Consider the following 22046-nt stretch of genomic DNA (forward strand, 5'->3'; position numbering starts at 1 on the left):
AGGAGTGTACCGTCAAGATTCTGAAAACATTTTTGGACAGGTGTTGAGTAGGGAAATTTGCCAAGCTGCAAAGAAGAGATGGGTGTCGCTGCATTTTCGGTATGCTGAAGCAAAACGGTTGCACCACTCTCCCGCATGCGCGAACCAAACGTCACTTCCGCTAAAGGATTTTCCGGTCTTCAGACGGTAACAACAATAATAACTTCGTAGGATGTTAATATAACACTTAAAATGTTTATCATAGTGAAAACATTCACTTAATGTTGAAAAAAAGAAAGGAAAATGACACGCTAAGGATCAGGACCTTACGATGTTGCAGTGACTACAACCGGACTACAAATGTTTTCTTCTTCTGCAGTTTTACATGACGGCAGTTTACTCCCTAAGCTAAGAAGATACAGCGCCACTTCAAGACACTTTATTTTCTCCAGTAATCCAAAAACGTTATTAACGGTAACTCTGTGGCTTTTTTTCGAACTGTAATCCAGTCAGGAGAAGCTCTCGGTTGTTGAGAAAAACATAAATTCTTGTGATCAAGGAGTTTTACTGTTTGGAAATGACTCTGTGCAGTGGGCGAAGAGCGGAAGTGACGTTAGGTTCGCGCATGTGGGATGAGCGGTGCAACTGTTTTGCTTCCGCATACCGAAAATGCAGCAACACTGGCCAACGCGGGTAGGGCCTGCACTGACCCTTCCCCCATGGACTCTCAACAGCTCATCCTATGGTGCTTCTTCCATCCATGGTGTATCCCGCCTTCGCCCAACGGTAATTGGGACAGTTTCCGGGAAACCTAGCGGCCCCCATGGGTTGAGAAAACGCATGGAATATCATGACCAAAATCCTCGCATCAAGCCGCCATCTTGAATGTTTATTCCTACTCTTTGATCTAGTAACTGAATATGTCACATGCCCAAACCTGGGTCCCTGACTGGTTAACATGCCGCATCAATCCTGCCGCCAAAATTGTGCCACGCTGCGGCAGATCGTGTCTTTACATTGACTTAACATTGAGACTGGTCACCTTCACCACACCTGCCGGATTCAGGGTGAAGGTACCATTTACTGTTTGTTTTAATACCACACGAACATTTCTTTCTTCTGCCTTTAACAGTTAACACAGATAAAAAAAAGGCCGTCTGTTGACAAGATGATTAATTCAAATCTTGTGCTAATACGCATCATATTAATACATGTGTTCCAGTTAATTTCCTTCTTGGAAATGTAATTTTACATCAAAACAAATTAGAATCCAAAAATGCTATTTTGTGTGCTGCTGTAAATATCTTCTTGCACACTGAGAATGTGCAATCAGTTCACAATTGTGCAAGTACACAGAGGGAACATTGCCCAGACTAGCAGGCAACTGGCAGCTGGTGGCACTTGATATGGATGGCCGCCATCCAGAGACATTTACACATCGCCCAGTGAAGCCTGCTGCCGGACGGTTATTTGGCTGAGGATGCCCAGCTGTTGCTTGACTAAAATGGAAATACGAATATTACTACTATAGTTTCTACAGTCATTTTACTTCTCACTTATTATATTCCTTCTTGTAATGTCACCCACAAAGTTTCAGACAAGAAGGCATGCTATAAGTGAGAAGTGAAATGTGGAAACTAGGAGTTTTTATGTTACGGGTATTTTAACATTGTAGTATTTCCAGTTATAATAAGGCACTACAAAATACTACATCGGATCAGTCTGAAACTTTAAACTCGTGACAAAAGATCTTTTACAGCGCCACGTCTCAGCTCGCCAAAGCTAATGCTAGCATTAGCGATATCTAAAAGTGTAAACAGAAAAGTCCTACGTATTTTCGAAAGTTGCCTGTCTTTAAATAGATTTAACTTGTCTTAAATGATTGTTCCGTAATGTACGCTTTGTAATGTTTATCTTGTAATGTTTGTTTTGTGATGTATATGCTGTCCCCTGGCATTCTAATGTTAGAATGTTCTACTTGTCCTACATTGTTGTTCTGTATGTTTTGGACAATAAGAAAGTGTTAATGAATTGTGGGCAGTTCTCTGTTGGGACAGAAACAGATAATGAAAGGAAGTCTTAAAAGGACAGGAATAAACTGGGAGATTTTTAGGAGAACACCAGCAGTTATTTGTTTTGAATTTCTTTCTTGAAGAAGACAAAATGATTACTAAAGGGTATTAATAGGTTCACTACCATACTCCATACCGGTAGGTGGCAGTAATGTGCCTTAACGCTGCGTGCCAGCTGCCATAAAACAATACAAGAAGAAGAACTGAAGAAGAAGTTACTCTTAGGTCAATCTTGATTCTTACCTGGATAATCTCCATCTGGAGTCCAGACACAGCAGGTAGGCGCTCCCTCGTCTTTTCACCGCAGATCCTTCGTGCAGTTGTGGACAAACGATGAAACAAAAACTAAATCCTCCGTCTCCGTGATCTTCACGATGAGAACACGTCACGCCGAACTGCACTTACCAAGCCCCAGTAATCCAGTAGGTTACTTCTGGGCGACCCTGAACCGTTCCTTGACCAATCTCTGGCAGATTATAAACCCATTTTTATTACCGGATCAAGTCCTAGGCACCGTTCATCGCTCTGGTTTACGGTCAGAGCTGTGGGGCCCGTTTAGACCTTTAGCTCCGATATGTTAGCAGGCTAAATTAGCCTAGCTAAACATTTCCTCGAGTTTAGATAAAACTAAATTGAACCCAAACAAGGTTTGTGTAATAATAATTTCCTTAAATCTGTTTGCTGTCTTAACTTTTAACACTGAACTGCTTCACAAAACAGGCTCAAGTTAGAAGAAACCAGAACAGAGCTGCTAGAATGTTCTTCAGATGTGGCTATAAGAAAAGCTAACATTCGAGTGTGACTCTGCATTGTTAATGTTTTCATACTTTTCCATATTCAGTCCAGTTTTTAACCCAAAACGTCAAGGATAATTAGTGTAAATACCTGATATTAACGACCAAAGCTGTCATTCTTGACCGTAGATGCTAAGTTAGCCTCAGAAAAGCCCAAACTAATTAAAAAATAGATGTACAATACATCTAACAACAATATACATCAAACAATAACAAAGGATTTAGCGGGGTTCTTGATCTTTCTGGCTAGTAAAAAAAATACAAGAGTTAAATAAAATTATATGCCAAAAACTGAAAGTTTACATTTGACTCTGAGAGTTGTCTGAAATTCAAATAATTTAAAATCAATGAAAAAAAAAATGAGAATGTTAACTATAGTCTTCAAATATTTAACGAATTAATAACATTTTTAAAGAATGATGACTCTTGCCAAGTTAGTGAATTTTTCTTTTTGATTAGTTTAGACTAATGATGAAACTAAGAAGTTTAGCATTCAGTGAATCAATCTTAATTCTTACAATCCAATTAGATTTTTCTGTCTGCTGCAAGTTATTAATCAAATCAGCCAATACCATCAAAAAACAGCTTCAAATGAGATAAATTGATTATAGTGATATTAGAAAATACCATTTGGACTGTGTTATCACTGTGGACAACACACACATGATGCAGCAAAAACTGATCAGCCATCATTACAGTCCAGTGTGTGGAAATGTGACCATACAGAGTTTCTTCCCTTTGAATTATTCTGATGTGGAAAAACTACACTGTTCAGTAGCAGGTATTTGTCTCGGAGTCACACTGGTTCCATTTTATGCCATTGAATCGGATCAAATAGGATAATTTAAAATGAATTAATATTGATTATGAATCGTATCAGCTAGCACAAACTTTAATCAGATAATAAAAAAAACACCCCTTGTTTTCTATGTCCTTTCATACTTTTATTAAGGCATTCTAACTAGTCAATTTATAACTTGGATAACTTGTATTTAGTGCTGCCACGAACAATTATTTTAATAGTCGACTAAACACCAATTATTTACTAATTGGGTCATACGCAAACTGGATGTAAAGCACACATCTTAACCATCATTACCTTTAAAATAACTAAAAACTAGATATATAGCATTACCTGTGAGAATGCTAGTGTGAATGCTGTAAGCTGAATATGGCCGCTGAAGATGCAAGTGCTGACAGCTGAAGATGCGGAAATTGATAGCTAAAAACGCTGACGTTGATAGCTGAAATCGCTGAAGTTGATAGCTGAAATGCTGAAGCTGAAAGCCAGCTAAAATATTAGTTAAAACCCCAAATTAGTCTAAAAAATAAAAAAGCATAAATTAGCCAAAACAGTTAGCATGCAGCTGAAATATTAGCTGAACTCCAAAATAGCCTAAAAAACGTAAGTAACTAGAAAAGTTGCATTACCTGCGATAATGCATGTGTGAATGCATCTTTGCTGAATGTTGTCGCTGAATATGCTGCAAACATTTGCTGTAGATGCTGTAAGGACTTACTGTAATTGCTGAAGGAATTGCTGAAAGTAGCTTAATAAAGAATTAGCCTTAAAATCCGGAGAAAGTGTCAAATTAGCCAAAAAAGATAAAATTATGCTAATATGTTAGCAAAACTCAAAGTTAGCTTAAAAAACATAGTTAGTTATAATGTTCTCAACATGCTGAACGGTTTGATACCCATATTACATAGGTTTGAAATTGCACAAAAAGTTGTAAGAATTTTGTGGAAAAAACAGACAATTTGTGTAAATTTGTGAACACAACCGTGTAAAAGCTTAAAATTGCTTAAATTTAACAATGTCTAGTAAAAGCATGAATTTCCTGGACATGCTGGATGTGTAAAATTGCATGAAATGCTGAATTTGCTTAATATTTCCACAAATTGTGTAAAATTGTGTAGTTGTGTAAAGTTGTGTTAAATTTGTGTAACTTGTGTAATTGTAAGAATGTTTAGTAAAAGTATGAATTTCCTGAACATGATGGATGTGTAAAATTGCATAAAATGCTGAATTTGCTTAAAATTTGCACAAATTTGTGTAAAATTGTGTAAAGTTGTGTTAAATTGTGTAATTTTGTGTAACTTGCATGAATTTTAACAATGCTGGAAGTACAAGCATGAATTTCTGGACATGCTGAATGTTTTAAATTGCATAAAGTGTGTAATCTGCAGAAATTTGTAAAAAAAATCCTATTGGTTATAATGGGGCTGAAATAACGCACAAATTGTGTAACTACGCAAAAACTGTAAAGTGCACAACTACTAATAATACAAGCAGTAATGTCCTTAACGTGCTGAACGTTTTGATACCAAGATTGTGTAAATCGCATAAAGTGTGCTTGAGTCTTTACGTGTCAAAAAACGTACGGAAGAAAACGTAAATAAAGAATCTCAATAGTGTGAATGCATTGAATGCATTCACACTATTACAGAATAGTCTAAAAAACTAGCAAAATGCCATTACGACGTTTAACTTTACTACACTCCAACTCCTTATAATATAAAGTAAAGACTATTCAATTAGTCGTCAACTATTTTACTCGTCGACTAATCGTGGCAGCCCCACTTGTGTGACAGAAAAATATCTTGGAAAAGATGTAGAATTAACAAAAACATGTTTTAATAAAACTGTGTCAGAGTAGGTTATTCTGATAAATAAAATGACTAAGTAAAAGCAGTTTATTTCGTAATTGAAGTCGATGGGATTCTGGCTTCTTGTAGACAGCAAGTACTTCCTGTTTGGAAAGCCACTCAGTCAATTTCTCATATAATCACCTTGCTCTCAGTATTAAGGATTTGTGCTCAGTGACTGCTTTTAAAAATGTCAGTGCATATTCTGAGCTGGAAGTTCTCTCAGCAGAAGTCACATTTCTTATTCGTGAAACCAAGTCTTTCAACAGAAGCGACTGGATAATTCAGCTGGGTGTAGGACTGGCACTTAATTCAGTGTGGGCCCTTAGACAAGACCCTCACACTGCTGTCTAACTATGGGCCTCCTTGTGCCTTGAAACTACAGGTTTGTTTCAGGAAGGGCATCGGCGTAAAACTCTGCCAAACCACCGTTTGGCGACCCCTGACGGGATTAACCAAAAGGTTAACAACAACTCTTGAAAGAGTTACAGGTGTATTTAATCAGGCAGGTGGTGTCATGTGACTGTTCTCTTGCAGGAGCGCGTCTCCCTTATCAAGCGCCGGGACGTCTGAGCCTCCACCACCATGACAGACAACAAACGTCTCGCCTACTCCATCATCCAGTTCCTCCACGATCAGCTGCAGTCCGGCGGTTTATCCTCGGACGCTCAGGAGAGTTTGGAAGGTGAGTCCTCACCTTCTGTCACAGCAGCCGGGATCAGAGCTTCATGCTGCTGTCAGTCTGCCCCTTGACAGCTGTGGCTGCACCAGTGGCTTAGCATCACCAAGTATCAAGAGTAATAATGTGGATGGATATTGTAAGCTCTGAGCAATCTGCTCACTTAAAAAGTGAAACAGTTAAGCTTTACAGTATTGTGTAATGCAAGTTGTTGTTCTTCAGAGAAAGTTTGGATCTTTGTTCCTTTTAAGCTAATTCCTCTGGGCTGTGATTGTTGCTTTGCTTCAGTTTTCTGTGGAGGTTTTAAATAAAGTTTCTTTGGTTTGATCAGAGATGACTGTCTGCTGTTGAGCTGCGGTCACGAGTTTTTGTCGCTCTGCAGTTGCTGTTCAGTGTTTGGAGACGGCGTTTGACGTTTCCACGGATGACCAGAGTCTTGCCGTCCCCGTGACGTTACCAGAGATCTTCGCCAGCGCCACAGCGCAGGTATGCACTCTTTATTACTGGTACTTCATACTGGACTTTAGTTGATATCCAGTGTACTGAAGTGAAAGCAGATATCTCTCTATTTCTGATGGCTTCTGTTGCTCCTCTGAAAGAATAAAGTTATTGAAACTGGATCCCAGAATTTAAACTTGGTTTCATTACTTAAAGTTCCACTCCAATCCTCTTTTAATCTATTGTCAAAGCGTTCCCAGTCTTCTTTTAATTCTGATTATGTCGATTTTAGCCATAAAAAAAAATCTATGTAGTTTTCTAGGACATAGTTTCTGCAGAGTGGCAGGAGTTCATTAGAAATTCTCCTCTAAGAGAGATTAGAACGTTCCACTTCAATATTTAGAAAACTATACTTTATTTATTTATCCTGTGGCCATTCATTTATGAAATGGAGCTTTTACATGTTTTTTTACAATAAAGGATTTATAAATGTGTTAACATTTTCTGTATGACTAGAAATTGGAACCTCTTTTTTGACAGAAGCATATACAAGCTTCCTTTAAAATAAAATGCATCCAGTGTCAAACAGGATCCTCCTGCTGCAGTTGATTTTCTTGAAGTCAAACATGGTGTTTTCAATCATTGACTTTAGTTTGTCTTCATCTATTTTCCCTTTTCTGTCAGATAAACATAAAAACTTTGGAGTCCAATTTAGAATAAAATCTTTACACGTAAATATAATTCTAAACTTTGCCTATGAATTAGACACAGAAGTGCAGAAGAAAATATTTATTATTTAGCTTATTCTAGTTATGAATCACTCTGGCATTATTTTGTTCAGTTACCAGAAATATAAACATACATGAAGAAACTTAAGTGAAATAAATTATTGAAGACTGCAAACTCATGAAGTGTTATGAATGTTAGCATTGTCTTCAAAGCCAAGGAGCCTCAAGGCAGACTCTTGTTCTGGAAGCTAAACAATGTTCTTTTCTATTTTTGTGCTGATGCCTGGATGATGTCACTCGTTTAGCTAAATATTTTTCTTAAACACTGACTGTTCTAAAATAAAAGGATCCTTGTTAGTGAATGGGATTCTGGAAAACTGAATCAGAAAGTTTGGATGGCTTAAATCTCCAGACGGCAGCTTTCAAACTACATGTTGTCTGACTGGTGGTTCCTCTGACAGTTTCCAGCTCAGTCGCAGGTAAACAACAATTCCAGCACCAACTCCCCGACGGAGGAGCAGAGAGCGGAGGCCGAGCGGCTGAAAAGTGATGGTGAGTTTAAGGATCTCTCAGCCTTCTGTTCCAGAACTATAGAAAACAAATATTTTTATGCAAAAAAATATCAGTTTTGAAGAAAAATGTCAAAAGCTGGACTCCACAAAACAGAATAAACTCAGACAAATAAATTGAATTCAACAGACCAACTAACAAACTACACACAGATCGGACCAGAAGACAGATTCGACAAAGTGAAGATGTTTCATGACAAACTTTTTAGCTATTAATGAATGTACATACAAATGTATTCAGATTCAGTACTGCAATGATTTTACTGTCTTAAGGTGCATTCACACCGAATGCGATTCACACAACAATTTTGGTCACGTATCAATTCGCTGCTTGTCGCCTGTCAAAAAATATGTTGTTGATGCCGTGGCCCCGTGTGGGAGGAGCTACCAGCTCTGTCTGTGGATGTCTGACTTAGAATGATTGGGAGACACATGATGTCGAGGAATAAGCTTTTTTTATTTTGAAGAAAACATCAGCAGACATGTCTCCATGTTTAGGTTTAGTATTATTATTAAAAGATTATTAAAATTAATGTTATTATATATTATTAAAAGATTTTCCGGGTACAGGGGGCTATGTCTGTATGACAGCCACTTTGTTCATTTCCATCCTTTCTGGATAGGAACAATGAGCTAATGACCATGCAGGACGCTCCAGGCGTTAAAATGTTCAATCTCCTGCAGGAAACGACCAAATGAAGGTGGAGAACTTCGCCGCCGCCGTGGAGTTTTACTCAAAGGCCATCGCCCTGAACCCCCAGAACGCCGTCTACTACTGCAACAGGTGAGTGAATCCCGATTCCCACCAACGTTCGTGTCAAACAAGTTGACTGGAATCGTGAAGAACCCCGTTGTATAACCCAGCTCGATGGCGCCGATGTGACAGAGGTTGTTTTTCCCTGCAGGGCGGCAGCGTTCAGCAAACTAGGGAACTACGCTGGAGCTGTGCAGGACTGTGAGCAGGCCATCGGCATCGACCCCAACTACAGCAAAGCCTATGGACGGATGGGGTGAGTCTACACATTCATCAGCACACTGATCAATGTTTTAATCAACCACCGTGTTACCTTGTTTTATCGCTGTTTATCTTTTGTTGTTTTGAGAATTTTGAATTTTTTGATTTTTTCTTTTATAACAACACTCTTTTCTGTGTCCTGATTGGGTGTAGACCTTGTCAATCAATCTACACCGTACCACGCTTCTTGTACATATACGTACAGCTTTCTAAATCAAAATGAATTTTCAATCCCAATCAGATTTTTGTTTTCTTTCTGTAATCCTGGAATTATTTTTCTTTGAAGGCTTGACCTACACGACAGAGTATTAGGCCCAGTTAATCCAAAAAAAATGTCTTTTACTACTTTAAATCTCTATTTTATGAGAAAACCCATAGTGGAAATGAAACATTGGAACAACAGAAAGAAAATCCGATGTAACCACCAGAGGGAAGACTTGAATTCCTGAGTTTACTCCCGGGGGGGGGGGGCTGTTTCCTGTCTCTGAACTTGTGTGTGTTTTTGTGTTACAGTTTGGCTCTTGCCAGCCTGAACAAACACACTGAAGCTGTCGGTTACTACAAGAAGGCGCTGGAGTTGGACCCAGACAACGACACCTACAAGACCAACCTGAAAATCGCAGAGGAGAAGATGGAGACGTCCAGTCCGGTAAGGGGGCGGGGCGTTTGGCCGGCGTCCTGGGCGTGGTCTGGTTCTAAGGCTGTGTTGTGTGTCAGACTGCAGGTATGGGCGGAGTGGACCTGGCCGGTCTTCTCAGTAACCCCGGCTTCATGAACATGGTGAGAGCAAATCTGAGCGACGTCAGCAGGTTAAAGCACCACTGCTCGTCTCTGATGCTTTTGTCACTTCCTGTCTGCAGGCGTCCTCTCTAATGAGCAACCCTCAGGTCCAGCAGCTGTAAGTTTGACCCTTTCTTCCCCTCTACAGTTTACTTAGTGACAACCAGCTGTGTGGGGATTAACTTTATTATTATGAACAGTTCAGTTCTTCATAGTTTTTAAATGTTCACACATGTACTGTACATTGCACATGTGCTCGGGGGGTTTCCCAATTCAATCACATGATCAGAAATCCAGCCTGATCACATAGTTTCAGACTCAATCGGAATCTGATGTTTTATCCTGATCAGGGATTGGAATATCATTTTATTCTCATTATGATTTTCACCAGGGCTGGATATCGCCAATAATTTCTGGATTCGATTCAATTCACCAGATCATGAATCGATTTGATATTGATCTTTTTTATTTTTATTTTTTTATTCTTCCAATCCTCTCAGTTCTTTTCAATTCAATATAATTTTGAGTTTACACATTTAGACACATTAATAATCTATGTTTTTAATTTATGAATCTGATACAGTTCACATACTGTAAAATGTATTGGTGAGATTATATTAAGATGGTTAATACTATACATGGATGCTCAAACAGAGAAGCTCCAACAATTGCTCTGCCTCTCCTGGAGGGCATTCCAGTTTGGCCACTAGATGGCGATCGCGCTAAAGCATTACACCTATTAACAGAAGAAGAAGACAGTATGAGCAAAAACGGTTCCTTAGACCACAAAAAATGTTTCCTTTAAAGATTCAAAAAATTCAGGCCTGTGAGTACATGAAGATGTTCATTTAGTGAGGAATGTATGTTTAGGTCGACCGAGCGTTAGCATTAGCCGTCCTTGGAGAAATCTAGTTAAACGTTAGCATCAAGCTAGCAGACTTTAGCATTGTGAATTAGATTGATCTCAATGGATGGTATGGATCAATTATTGATCTATTAAGCTTACATCGATTTAAGCAGTGAAAACACTTTACTCTTTTTATTCATTGATGCAGTTTTCCATCAGAAAAACTGAAATGAACATGGATTTATTTTTTGTTTTTTTTTAGCTTTTTATTTTGTTAAGGGGGTTACCTACTGTCTGCTTCCAGGATGTCTGGGATGATGTCTGGAGCATACGGCGGGATGGGAGGCGGCGGCGGTGGTGGTAGTGGCGGCGGCGGTGGCGGTGGCGGAGGAGGTGGAGTAGGGGGAGGAGTTGGCGGCGCAGCCCCCACAGCCCCTGCAGCAGGAGATCTGTCGGGACTAATCCAGGCGTGCGTATCCACTCTTGGATGAGCGCAGCGTGAGAAGTCTGCCGGTGCTGACCGGTGTTTGTGTTGCAGAGGGCAGCAGTTCGCTCAGCAGATGCAGCAGCAGAACCCTGAACTCATCGAACAGCTGAGGAATCAAATCCGCAACCGAACGCCCAGCGCCGGGAATGAGGAGCAGCCATGACACCCGCAGACGGTACCACCCTGCAGACAAAGACCAGGGAAAACACATCAAAGACTTCCTTCATCTAACTGATCATAAGCACCTGAAATGCCTCCAGATATAAAAGTCTGCTTTTTTTTTCCTTTTCTCAAAACTGACTCCATCACAAACATTTTGCTTAGTTCATAAACAGATTGAGTTTTTGACCTTCCCCGTAGGAAGCCCCTTCATCCGGAGCGTCGGGATACGACTCATTTTGACAGAGCTCACAGTTCACGTGTTGCCAGGCAGAAAACGCCTTCCAGAATCTGACCCTCACTCTCCGTCTTTCAGGTTGGACAGAGGAGGAGGAGGACGATGATGAGGAGGAGACATCCGGCCTTTTTCTTTTCTGACATGGATGTAGAACTCAGAGGACTAAAGGATTGTTTTGTGTTTTCATCACTGCGTAACGGCTGCATGACCGACGGCGGAGCCTCCCGCTTCGCACAGGAGCCTGGTCACAAAAAGTCCCCGCCTCCTGCAGCTCCATGTGCTTGGAGGGACGAGTGCTTCACCATCCGGGGTTCGTTAAGGAAGCTACAAGAACACGGACATCACTTTGACCAGCTTGAAATGCTTTTGAGTTTCTTCGGAAAATCAACAGCGTTACTCTGAAGGTTTTTTTTCCCTCCAGTTCGGTTTTTGTAAGGGATGTGTGCAAATGAACGAACTTCAATGTCCTCCGCTCTCGACCACACGGAGCTGCGGGGCGGCACTTTGAACACAGATGAATTAAAGAAAGAACCTCAACATTTTACCTGCTTTTCCTTGTTTTAAAATTCTTGGACAACCAGCTCATCAGTTGTTAAAATGATAAACAGGCGGTGAGGCTGGGTATTTAAATTCATTCTTTTTTGGTAAACAATGCAGTTAATCATCAGATTACTTTTTTCAATTTAATTATTTAAATTCAAATAAGTTTACTGTCAGCAATTAAATATTTCTTGTTTCAAAATACCAACATTTAATTTTTATTTTACTTTCTTTGCCTGATTCTATCATTTTTACTTATTCCAAAATGTTGATTTTTTTTTATTTTTATAACCTTTACTTGAGTAGCTGTTTACCAACTTTACTTTTAACGTTAAGTTGTGTAATTACTATTGTTAATTTGATTAATATTGTGAAGTAATGCTAGTCTCTGGAATACATTGAAACTGCTTGTGACACTGCGATAACCTCAAGCAGCCAGCAGAGGTCGCTGTCTAACAGCAAGGGATAAATAAGTTAATTTAAAAAATAATTGTGAACTATTTGGTACTTTCAATAAAAATCTGCGTCTTCAAGAAAATTTATAAAATGCAGATTTTTGATAATGTATTTTGAAGGTAGTAAATTTTAAGAAATGGTTGCGTCATGGGAAGATGATCCAATTATCGAGCTAGAAGAGTGACGACAGAGCGGAAGCATCCCTGCACCTGCTGAGGACGGAGGAACAAGAAAGCTTTCTGAGCGTGATGTCTGGAGGTTTAACGTCCCAGTGGGTCTTAAGTCATCCTTTACGAGAACAACGCGTGAAGGACATCCACTTTGTGGAGGCAGAGGCCCGCACCGTCGCGGTTCCGACTGTTAGCAGTGGAGGAGCTAACTGTGATTAGCCGTCAAGCTAAACACTATTGATCAAAAAACCGGAAACTGTTTCACAGTAAGTTGTTACTTACGGTCGGTTTTTTAAATATAAAGAAAATATTAAACAACAGTTTATGATAACCTCGTTTTATTTGTCTATGAGCAGAAATTAAATATGATCATTGTTCAATCAATTGTTAGAAACAGTGCGCGAAAGCTTTTATTTTGAAAGTATAGAGGAACTGGACTGTTCTATTTTTAATAATTTGTTTTTTAGGATAAGAAAAGTATGTTTCAGCAGAATAAGGTTTTATTCGGGTTGTAACCAGGCATAAAAACACAATAGAAGCTGACATACACGCCGAGTTTACATAAACTGAATAAACAAGCACGTCAAAGAAAAATGTAAACAAGAAATGAGTGGAGCGGTATAAAACCAATTATTTCAATTAATAACCGTACATTGGTCAATACTAGTTCTGTTTTAATTTTGACAAAAGTCTTGAAACCTAAAAATACATCATCTCAAGCAATTGTGTGTGTGTGTATATATATATATATATATATATATATATATATATATATATATATATATATATATATATATATACTGTATATATAATCGCACCCTGAACTCTATATATTAAACATGACCATGATAATATAGAAATGGTAAAGACTTTACAAAAAAACAATTGATGTCCTCTGACCAAAAGTGCTAATCAAATGTTAATCGTGCTTAAAGAAGAAGAAAAATAAGACTCTAAAGGTGCTGTTATGAATCAACTAAAACTATTTGAGTAATAGTTAGATGTAACTTTACTCATTCGCTCTGGCCGGTTTGGATCGGCTGTGATCCAGGTTTCATCCTGGTCTGAATCTGCTTCGGCCCTGGTCTCGTTCTGGTTTAGTTCTGTCTGATCCAGGTCTGATTTTGGTTAGTTCCTGATGTGTTTCATGTTTGATCCTGGTCTGATCCATGTTTGATCCTGATCTGATCCAGGTTTGGCCCTTGTTCTTGCGAGTCTTCTTGGTTTGGCAGGTGTTGTAAGTTCACCTTAACTCAGGTTTAAAGAGAGTTCTGGACCTCCTAAGATCGAGGGTCTCTGTTTGCTTGCAGATGAACTCTGGTGCGGTTCACTGTAGTGTGAATGCATTCGTACACACATGAGGAAAAAATGTTTAGAATTTGTAATAGTAGATTTCAATATTATGTTGTATTCACATTTATTAGAAATATTTCATAGTTATGCATCTGCTAAAAAAAATAAATTACATGACAAGATGTGAAAACCCGAGTAGCATGCCGTATCCAAGGCAACCGCTGTTTCCTCCCGGGAACAACAAATGAATTACAGCAGTAATTTGCTTTCTATATTGGAAAAACTTTATTTCATACATTAGGAGAACTAATGGTAAATTCCTCTGCACCACTATGTTGACCAAAACATTTTAAGAGAAAGTTTAATTTTATAGGAAAAACATTCACTATATATTAAAATAAGGGATTAAAACATGGAGACCAAAAGGTTATGACGATCACACTTCCAAATTTCTAAACCAAATATTTAGTCACTCCCAGTTATTTATTTTTATTTCCTGTTTTGCTAATGTAAACAGACTGTGATTTTCTGAAGGTGATCATTTTCATTGCTGCTTCCGTAAATTCTTTATATATTTTTTGCCTGTTTGTGACCATTTGACTCAATCCAGTCAAAACTTGTTCAATCAAGTCAAATCTGTTTTTCCTCTTCAGACACTGCAGGGATCGGGGTCCCGGAGGAGAAGCCTGCCTCATGCCCCGCTGCTGAGTATCAGGATGCAGATCCTGGTGGCAAAGCTGCTCGGCCTGCTAGGGCTGTTCGGCCTCATGCTGGCTGGTGTGCTGATCCCGGTGCGCCTCCTGCTGGTCGACCATGAGAAAGCAAACAGGTACAGAAGAGCGCTGTCGCTCTGCAACTCGTTTGGAGGAGGCGTGTTCCTCGCCACCTGCTTCAACGCCCTGCTGCCCGCCGTCAGAGACAAGGTGAGCCCATCAGCTGTCTGTGTGGTCTGACAAGACTTTTAATGTTTATCTGAGATTTTTAGAAACAAATTCTAATCATTTTTAAAAGACAACTCAAAATATTTTTCCACCAAAAATTGATAAATCATTTCAGTTCATGAAAAAAACAAATTTTCAGTATTGTGGTTGTGTGTTAAATAAATAATTGAAAAGATAAATAATTTACTTTCTTTTTTGTGCTTTTTTTCCAGCAGAAGTTTAACTTTCTTTTCCTGATGCTAATTATTTTCTGGTGTCAATAATAAACAAGCCATCTCTTGATGTAAACTCTGTTGAGAGCGCCACATTTGCTTTGTCCTGTTTCCGTCCACCAGGTGGCAGTGTTGTTTGAGCAGCTGAAGATCAGCAGTGATTATCCTCTGGCAGAGACGATGATGATGGTGGGCTTCTTCCTCACCGTGTTTGTGGAGCAGGCGGTCCTGACCTTCAAGAGGGAGAAACCATCCTTCATCGACCTGGAGACCTTCAACGCCGGCGGCTCAGAGGCTGGCAGCGACTCTGAATACGACACGCCCTTCATCTCCTCTGCTCGGGGCTCAGTGGGTGGAGCCAGACGGCATGGACACCATCATGGACATTTCAGCCCCCCCGAGTTGGCAGGAGCGGGCCCTCTGCGGCTGGCTGGGCTGGTCCTGGCTCTGTCGGCGCACTCTGTGTTCGAGGGCTTGGCGCTCGGCCTGCAGGAGGAGGGAGCGAAACTGGGGGGCCTCTTTCTGGGCGTGGCCGTCCACGAGACGCTGGCCGCTGTCGCCCTCGGGGTGAGTATGGCCAAATCATCGCTAGGCATGAAGGATGCCATCAAGCTGGGCGTCACCGTCAGCTTGATGATCCCTCTGGGCATGGTGGTGGGGATGGGCATCCAGTCGGCGCAGACGCTGGGGGGCGACGTGGCGTCCGTGCTGCTGCAGGGACTCGCTGCAGGAACCTTCCTGTTCGTCACCTTCTTTGAGATCTTGTCCAGAGAGCTGGAGGACAACCGAGATCGACTGCTCAAAGTGCTCTTCCTCATTCTTGGCTACACCGCGCTCGCCGTGCTCGTCTTTATCAAGTGGTGACACACAGGAAGTGCATGGAGGCGTGAAACCAAAAGAAGGAGGAGCCACGGCTGGACTCAGAAGATACTGAAGAGTTTCTGAACTGATGTGAAGTTTTAACCAAAACACGAATTTGTACTTTTGATAGATTTTGAGGAATTATTTAAAACATTTTGTGATCCAGTTGGAAGGACGAAGATGAACTTTCTCCATCCTGATGTGTTTGATTTCTAACTTTTGCCAACAGATTTGAAGGTGTTTTGATTTTTATCTGTGGATGTTCAAAAATGCAGGTTTGCTTTCACTTTTTACCTGAAAGCGCTGCAATGATGTCGGTGAGCACATGACTTCCTGTTCCTGCATTGATCAGGAGTTCAGGGTCTCGTTTATCAATGAAGTGTTCAAGGCGCCATTTGCACTGTCTCCTTCCAGCAGCAGGTTGCTGGTTTGAATCCCGGTTGTGTTCGTCCTTTGTGTGGAGTTTGTGCGTTTGTGCTCCAGGTTCTGTAGGAAAATTGTGCCGTTAACTGTTTGCGTGGTTTCTTTCAATAAACATGTATTTAAAGGCTGCTTTAAAGAGTTTCTGTGCTTGTTTTACTGCACACATAGAGGCTCTCTGCTTTGACTGTCTTTGCAGGGCGCCACCTACAGGCCTGGAAAGGAACAAGCTTGAGCTGATATGAGAAGGAGATGCAGGTTCTGGAAAGTTGGTTCAATCCAAATGTTACTACCCAAAAACTGAATACACACATTTTTATTTCATTTGACTCAATTAATTTACAATGGGGACTTTTATAATCTTTTTCATAATCTTTTCAGAAAGACAAAATTGTTTCATTTTTTTTCATTCAAGGGAGAAGAAAACTCAAGAATTTTTGGTGTAATCCTGTTCAGAGGCAAATTTACCTTTCAGCTACATGTATATAAAAGGATTCTGCACCAGTGTTATATATATTTTTTGATGTATACGGAGAAAAATGATGGTGCACTAATGTTATCATGAAAAAAGTCTCGTTAACTTGATTCTTACACTTTCAATGTTCAAATGTTCTGCAGCAGGAGCATCCTTATTGGCAAGGGTGTATTTTATTTTGAAAGGAACTTGATCTCTCAAAAGTAAAAGAAACTAACTTATAGAAAAATAGAACAGTTTTACAATTAAACTATTGTTAATATTCAAGAAAAACTAAGTCTCATCACTAAATGTTTTAATGGATAAAATTTTTGATTAAAATAGCAGTACAAATCGATGTTTACAAAAGCATGAAAAAATAGGAAATACTTGATAAGTTGTTTAAAAAATAACTGAATGAAGCAGAGTTGTAGGTAATTTCAAGCACCTAAGACCACAATCCAAGCCTATGACATGACAACTAATTATCTCCAAGATAAAGGTATTAGGTGAAATTTTCAGAAGCAATAAAGAACAATTCTGATGGAAATTGTGTTTTTGTGTTTTAACACATTGTTGCATTTTTGGATGATGGAGGACATGGATAAAGAAAATGAAGATTACATTTGTATTTCTGAGTTTTTCTTCATTTAAATTGTTGTGAATCAGGAGCAAATGAAAAAATACAGTTTGAAAACGATGGTATTTGCTCCCTGCTCTGCTCCATTCTGATGCATCCACTTGTAGACAAATAGATCCAAGAACATCTTTGTTTTCCTCGTCCGAGCTGGAATCTGGATCAGAACTGTACGACTGGATCACAGAGTTTATTGGAAGGTGTTTGGGTTGTTGTGCCCCAACAGTCCCTCTCACACTGTAGAGGTGAATTTCTAATAAACTCCTATTGCTTTGCAGAAACTGTCCTAGGAAATGACAGGTTTTTTTATTTAGCTAAAAATTGCATAGTTATAATTAAAAGACTTCTGGATATACATTGATAATAGATCAAAATATGATCAGAGTAGATCTTTAAGACCAAACTTTCCTCTGCTGAGCTGAGAATCCCATACAAACTAGTGGCTTTGTGGGAGAGAACCAAACAAATTTTCACATCTTTAAAACTGCTTCTCCTTTCAAAATACTTTAGCCTTTGCAAGAATCATAACCCTGTGGGCTATGGTGTGTACCAGTTTTGTGAGAAAATAAAAATGACCTGATTTAAAATAGACATGTATAGGGGATTCAAGCACAGTTTGCCTCAGATCCCAGCTAGCAAGGCCAAGTGGGCCCCATATGGTTTAAAAGCGGCCAGAAATAGTGGGCCCCAATTGGATTTGTCCATAGTTTCTGTGGTGGCCCCACCTGTGTTTGCCAACATTGGCTTAAGCGGGTACTCAATTTTCCTCATTTCCCTAAAAAAAATCACAACTCTGTGACAAACAGCATTGAAGTTATGGCAGTTTATCGAAGAAAAAAAATGATGTCAGAGGGAGGTGGGTACTCAGTCCAGCTCTCATGTACAGTCAATGATTCACACCAAGCACCTGTTGGATGTCAGCGACAGCAAACTTCCACAATCATGGACGTGAGCTGATATCTGCAGATTACTCTGACATTTCCTTCCTTCAGAGCTGTCACCACCGACCTCTGACCCTGAGGTGGAGGTCCTCCATCTGACTTTTGTTCACTGAAAAAGTAGTGAAAGGGAAACCAACAGGACCAGATGCCACAACAAAGGCTAGTGAGCTTTTCTTCCACCTGTGTAAGCCTCTTAGTCCTGTAAGTCTGTGTGGCTGCCTCCGCTCTGATCACTGGCCATCTAATCCTTCTGTGGAAAAGGTTAGCTCTTCTGTGGCCCTCTGCTTTAGTACCGTGCCAGGACGACCCCACAACCTTTGAGGCCATGGATGAGCTTCTGTTACCCAGGGGTGAAGAGGAAGTGCGCTCGGACCAGAGTTCTTGTGCTCCGGGAGACACAAAGAGGACAATGGGGGAGCGGATCAAGTCCTTCTTCGTGGATTCGGTGAAGGGAGAGCTGGTGAGGAACGTGAGGGATTTCTGCAAGAGGAATGGGCTGCTGACGCTGTCTGTGGTGGCGGTGATTACCGGCTGCACGCTGGGCTTCATGCTGAGAGGAACCCAGCTGTCCTCACAGGTACAGAAGTTAATTCTCCACGAGTCCCTCGAGATGCACTTTTACAAAACCAATTCACTGTCAGCCGGAAAAGATTCATTTCCTTCATCCTGTTCATCATTTGTCACTTCAAACATGGGATGATGTACTCCTTTGTGCACAGCTCTCTTGAACAGAATCAGCAGTCAAGCTTTAAATGAAACTTTATGTCCTATAGCTGTTATTTAGATTGTGTAGTAAAAGATTCTCAGGCATGTGATGAGAAATTTCAGTTTTTCCAGCAAGGTGGATGATTTATGCTTTAAATGGACATTTTTATTCTACAGACACAATATTTAACTAAACGTTTAAGACTGGAAAAGCAAAAATGTAGCTAGTAAATTGGATAATTTGTAAACTGGGCGTGGTCAATGTTGGCAGAACAGTGAGGAGATTTTGGCTGACAGTCAAAGCCTCCAACCTCTTCTACAGAAAATGCACTTCTCATGTGTTTTACATATTTCAGGGATTTTTTTTGTTTCTATCAAGAAGAAATCTACCATAATACAAATCCCTTTTTTACAATCTGTGAGGATTTATTCGAGGCTGATAGTGAACACTTGACCCCCATTGGTCCAGTATCTTCTGCAGTTGCCTGTTTTCCTCTGAAGCTGTGAACTCTTCTTCTCAATCATCCTCTTGTTTCCTTGAAAACCTTTGAAGCTAAGAACACAGCGGGCATTTGACGCACATCCAAGGACATGCATGGTGTTCACACTGTACAAGCAGGGAGGGTCTTCCTCTTCTTTTTCTTCTTCAACTGTTTACTAGCACATGTCCACCAGCTACAGAGTCTTGGTGCAAAATGATAACAGTCCTGTTCTCCAGCCCCGCCCCTCTGACTGGATTTGCATATTTTGGCTGTGGGTGGAGTCTGCCTCCAACTTCCCTGTTTGGTTACCCTTTAAAGATGTGAACAATGGCATATCCTAATGAGCTTTTGAAGACAGCACAGCTTCATTATGGACCTTTGAGTCTGAAGAACGGTTTGGTCCTTCATTATTAGATTCTTCTAAGGATGGAATCCTCTGTGTCAGATTTGTCACTTGGGCATTTCATTTTCTTGACTTGACAAATCAGAATCAAGGAACATTTTTCTGTTTTTACTAATTGTTCACGATGGTGTCATGGTTTGCGCTCTCACCTCACAGCAAGAAGACCCTGGTTGAAATCCCGGCTGGGTTCTTTCTGTGTGGAGTTTGCGTGTTCTCTTTGTGCATGAGTGGGTTTTGTCTGACACTCAGCTTCCTCTCACTCTTCAAAAACATGCTTCATAGGTTGACTGAAGATCTTAGGTGTGAATGAGTGAATCTCGAACAGGCTGGCCACCTTCCCTGGGTGTACCCCACCGTCTCCCAACAGCAGCTGGGATAGGCTCCAGTAACCCAGGTAGTTGAAGGCAAAAAAGGACTTGATAGTAAGAGGCGTGCTCAGGTTCACAGAGAAATAACTACATTGTTTAACATTTTTACTTACGGGAGTTTTAATCTGCTCTTAATAAAGTTTTAATTACTACATTCTCCAGCACACATTTAGAGATCAGCACACAGATAATTTTTTTTTCTCTGTAAGTTATTCATCTTATTTCACTCTCAAGCTGTCACAGCAGAATCACCAGAGCTGTTGATAGGCTGGAAAAATGGATCAGAGTTCAATAACTGGAATTGCACGTTTATAATTGGATCTTTATCTGACTTGTCATCTGACGCCTTTAGACTCAGAGAGCGTGAAGAAGCTCACCAAAGTGTCACACGCTGTAGTTAAACCGACAAAGCATTTCTGTTTATAGTCTTCCTGCAGCAAAGTCAGAAGGTTCGCACGGTTGTTTGGCAGCAGCAGTCGTCCTCTCCGTTCCGTCTCTGCAGCAGACTGGTGACTCAGAACATCGTCTGCTCCTCGTGTTTACCTGATCTACTTTATTGAGTCTGGGCTGTTTGCACAACAACACTTTGCTGTAACTGGAAATTAAATCTGGCTTCATCCGTTTACTGTATCTGAGGAGAAGTTTGCTGTTATCTGCATTCATTTACCTGTAATTGTTCCTCCTTTAGCATTTTTGTGAGAACATGCAACAAACTTCAAATCTTTTTCATAAATATGTAAAAAAAAAAAAAAGAAAGTTAATTTCATTGTTAGAGAGGACGGAACTTCAGCTGTTTTTGTCTTTTAGCCAAAGAATCTTTTATTTCCAGCCTTCTTAAATGATGTTGAAATGAAAATGAGGCGCTGACTTCAGACTCAAACAGAAGCATCTTAATTTTTTTAAAGTTGCATAGTTTTATTATCTCATTTGAGTGTTGCAGTATCTTTCCACGCTTTTGTAAAGGCTCAGGCAGGAAAAATAGACATTTTCATCTGTTGTGAAGTGAATTTGTCAGTTGTGTGGATGAACAGAGAAACTGTTGAAACACTTCTTGACACCTAACTCCGTCTATTTTAGCTTTGCGAGCCAACAAGGTGCCTGGAAATAGTAGATAAGTCTTTTTTTAAGCTCTTTAAATTTAACTGACTGAGGTGAACAACTACAGGGTAAAAGTGAAGGAAAACAGAAACATCTCATATACTGGTATAATCCTAAATAATTAGCCTTCTAAATGAGAGTACATACAAATCATGTAGACTTTAAAAATACAATAAAATGATGTATTTTTATTTGAGTGTTGGTTAATTTAGCAATCTGATATGACAAGCTTAAAGATGCTGTCATTTTAAGATTAAGAACATTAAAGAGAAGCTCAAATGACTGTCAATAAATCAATAAGCTTTATTGGTCGAGCCCTTTAAACATTTTACAGCTAAAACTGCCTTACATATATAAAGTGGGTGGAAATCAAAATACAAAAAAAGGGAATTTCTAGAAATACACAAACCCATAAAACAGAAGTTTGAAAATGATTAACTTCTAAAAACCACAGTATAGCAGAAATAAATTCCTGTGCCATTCTTTCCTGGGGGGTCCTACAGGGCTCTAGTCTAGGCTCAGTCCTATTTGTGTCTCACCTTTTCATTCTTTCATTTTATTTATTTAGTTTAGTTTATTTTTTAGAAAGGGGACAATGCAATTTAAAACAAAACACATGATTAAAAATTAA

The 22046-nt window shown here is 39.8% G+C and overlaps 3 protein-coding genes across 4 annotated transcripts in view; all 3 read left to right on the forward strand.

Annotated features, from left to right (window-relative positions):
- Positions 1 to 2183: 2183 nt before the first annotated feature.
- Positions 2184 to 11976, forward strand: sgta (small glutamine-rich tetratricopeptide repeat (TPR)-containing, alpha). 2 transcript variants are annotated; one of them, XM_024258734.2, is made up of 13 exons: positions 2191 to 2329; positions 5880 to 5956; positions 6032 to 6179; positions 6556 to 6659; positions 7801 to 7891; positions 8593 to 8692; positions 8814 to 8918; positions 9437 to 9572; positions 9641 to 9703; positions 9784 to 9821; positions 10855 to 11019; positions 11089 to 11212; positions 11513 to 11976. In XM_024258734.2, exons 3-12 carry the CDS (start codon positions 6080 to 6082, stop codon positions 11198 to 11200), a joined length of 1014 nt encoding a protein of 337 aa, XP_024114502.1. In that variant the 5' UTR covers positions 2191 to 2329; positions 5880 to 5956; positions 6032 to 6079; the 3' UTR covers positions 11201 to 11212; positions 11513 to 11976. The 2 variants fall into 2 exon arrangements, with proteins under 2 accessions (XP_024114501.1, XP_024114502.1); XM_024258733.2 differs by lacking the exon at positions 5880 to 5956 and having other exon boundaries at positions 2184 to 2329.
- A 140-nt stretch (positions 11977 to 12116) lies between these two features.
- On the forward strand, positions 12117 to 16459 carry LOC112136814 (zinc transporter ZIP3). The gene is made up of 3 exons (XM_024258735.1): positions 12117 to 12866; positions 14547 to 14816; positions 15170 to 16459. Exons 2-3 carry the CDS (start codon positions 14610 to 14612, stop codon positions 15908 to 15910), a joined length of 948 nt encoding a protein of 315 aa, XP_024114503.1. The 5' UTR covers positions 12117 to 12866; positions 14547 to 14609; the 3' UTR covers positions 15911 to 16459.
- Positions 16460 to 18684: 2225 nt separating this feature from the next.
- The window catches only part of LOC112136765 (excitatory amino acid transporter 5-like), a 22270-nt gene continuing 18908 nt past the window's right edge, over positions 18685 to 22046 (forward strand). Inside the window, exon 1 of the mRNA XM_024258656.2 lies at positions 18685 to 18936. Coding sequence (XP_024114424.1) covers positions 18685 to 18936 — 252 coding nt within the window. The remainder of the gene's footprint in view (positions 18937 to 22046) is intronic.

Source organism: Oryzias melastigma, linkage group LG4, assembly GCF_002922805.2.
Source record: "Oryzias melastigma strain HK-1 linkage group LG4, ASM292280v2, whole genome shotgun sequence".
NCBI lineage: Eukaryota > Metazoa > Chordata > Actinopteri > Beloniformes > Adrianichthyidae > Oryzias > Oryzias melastigma.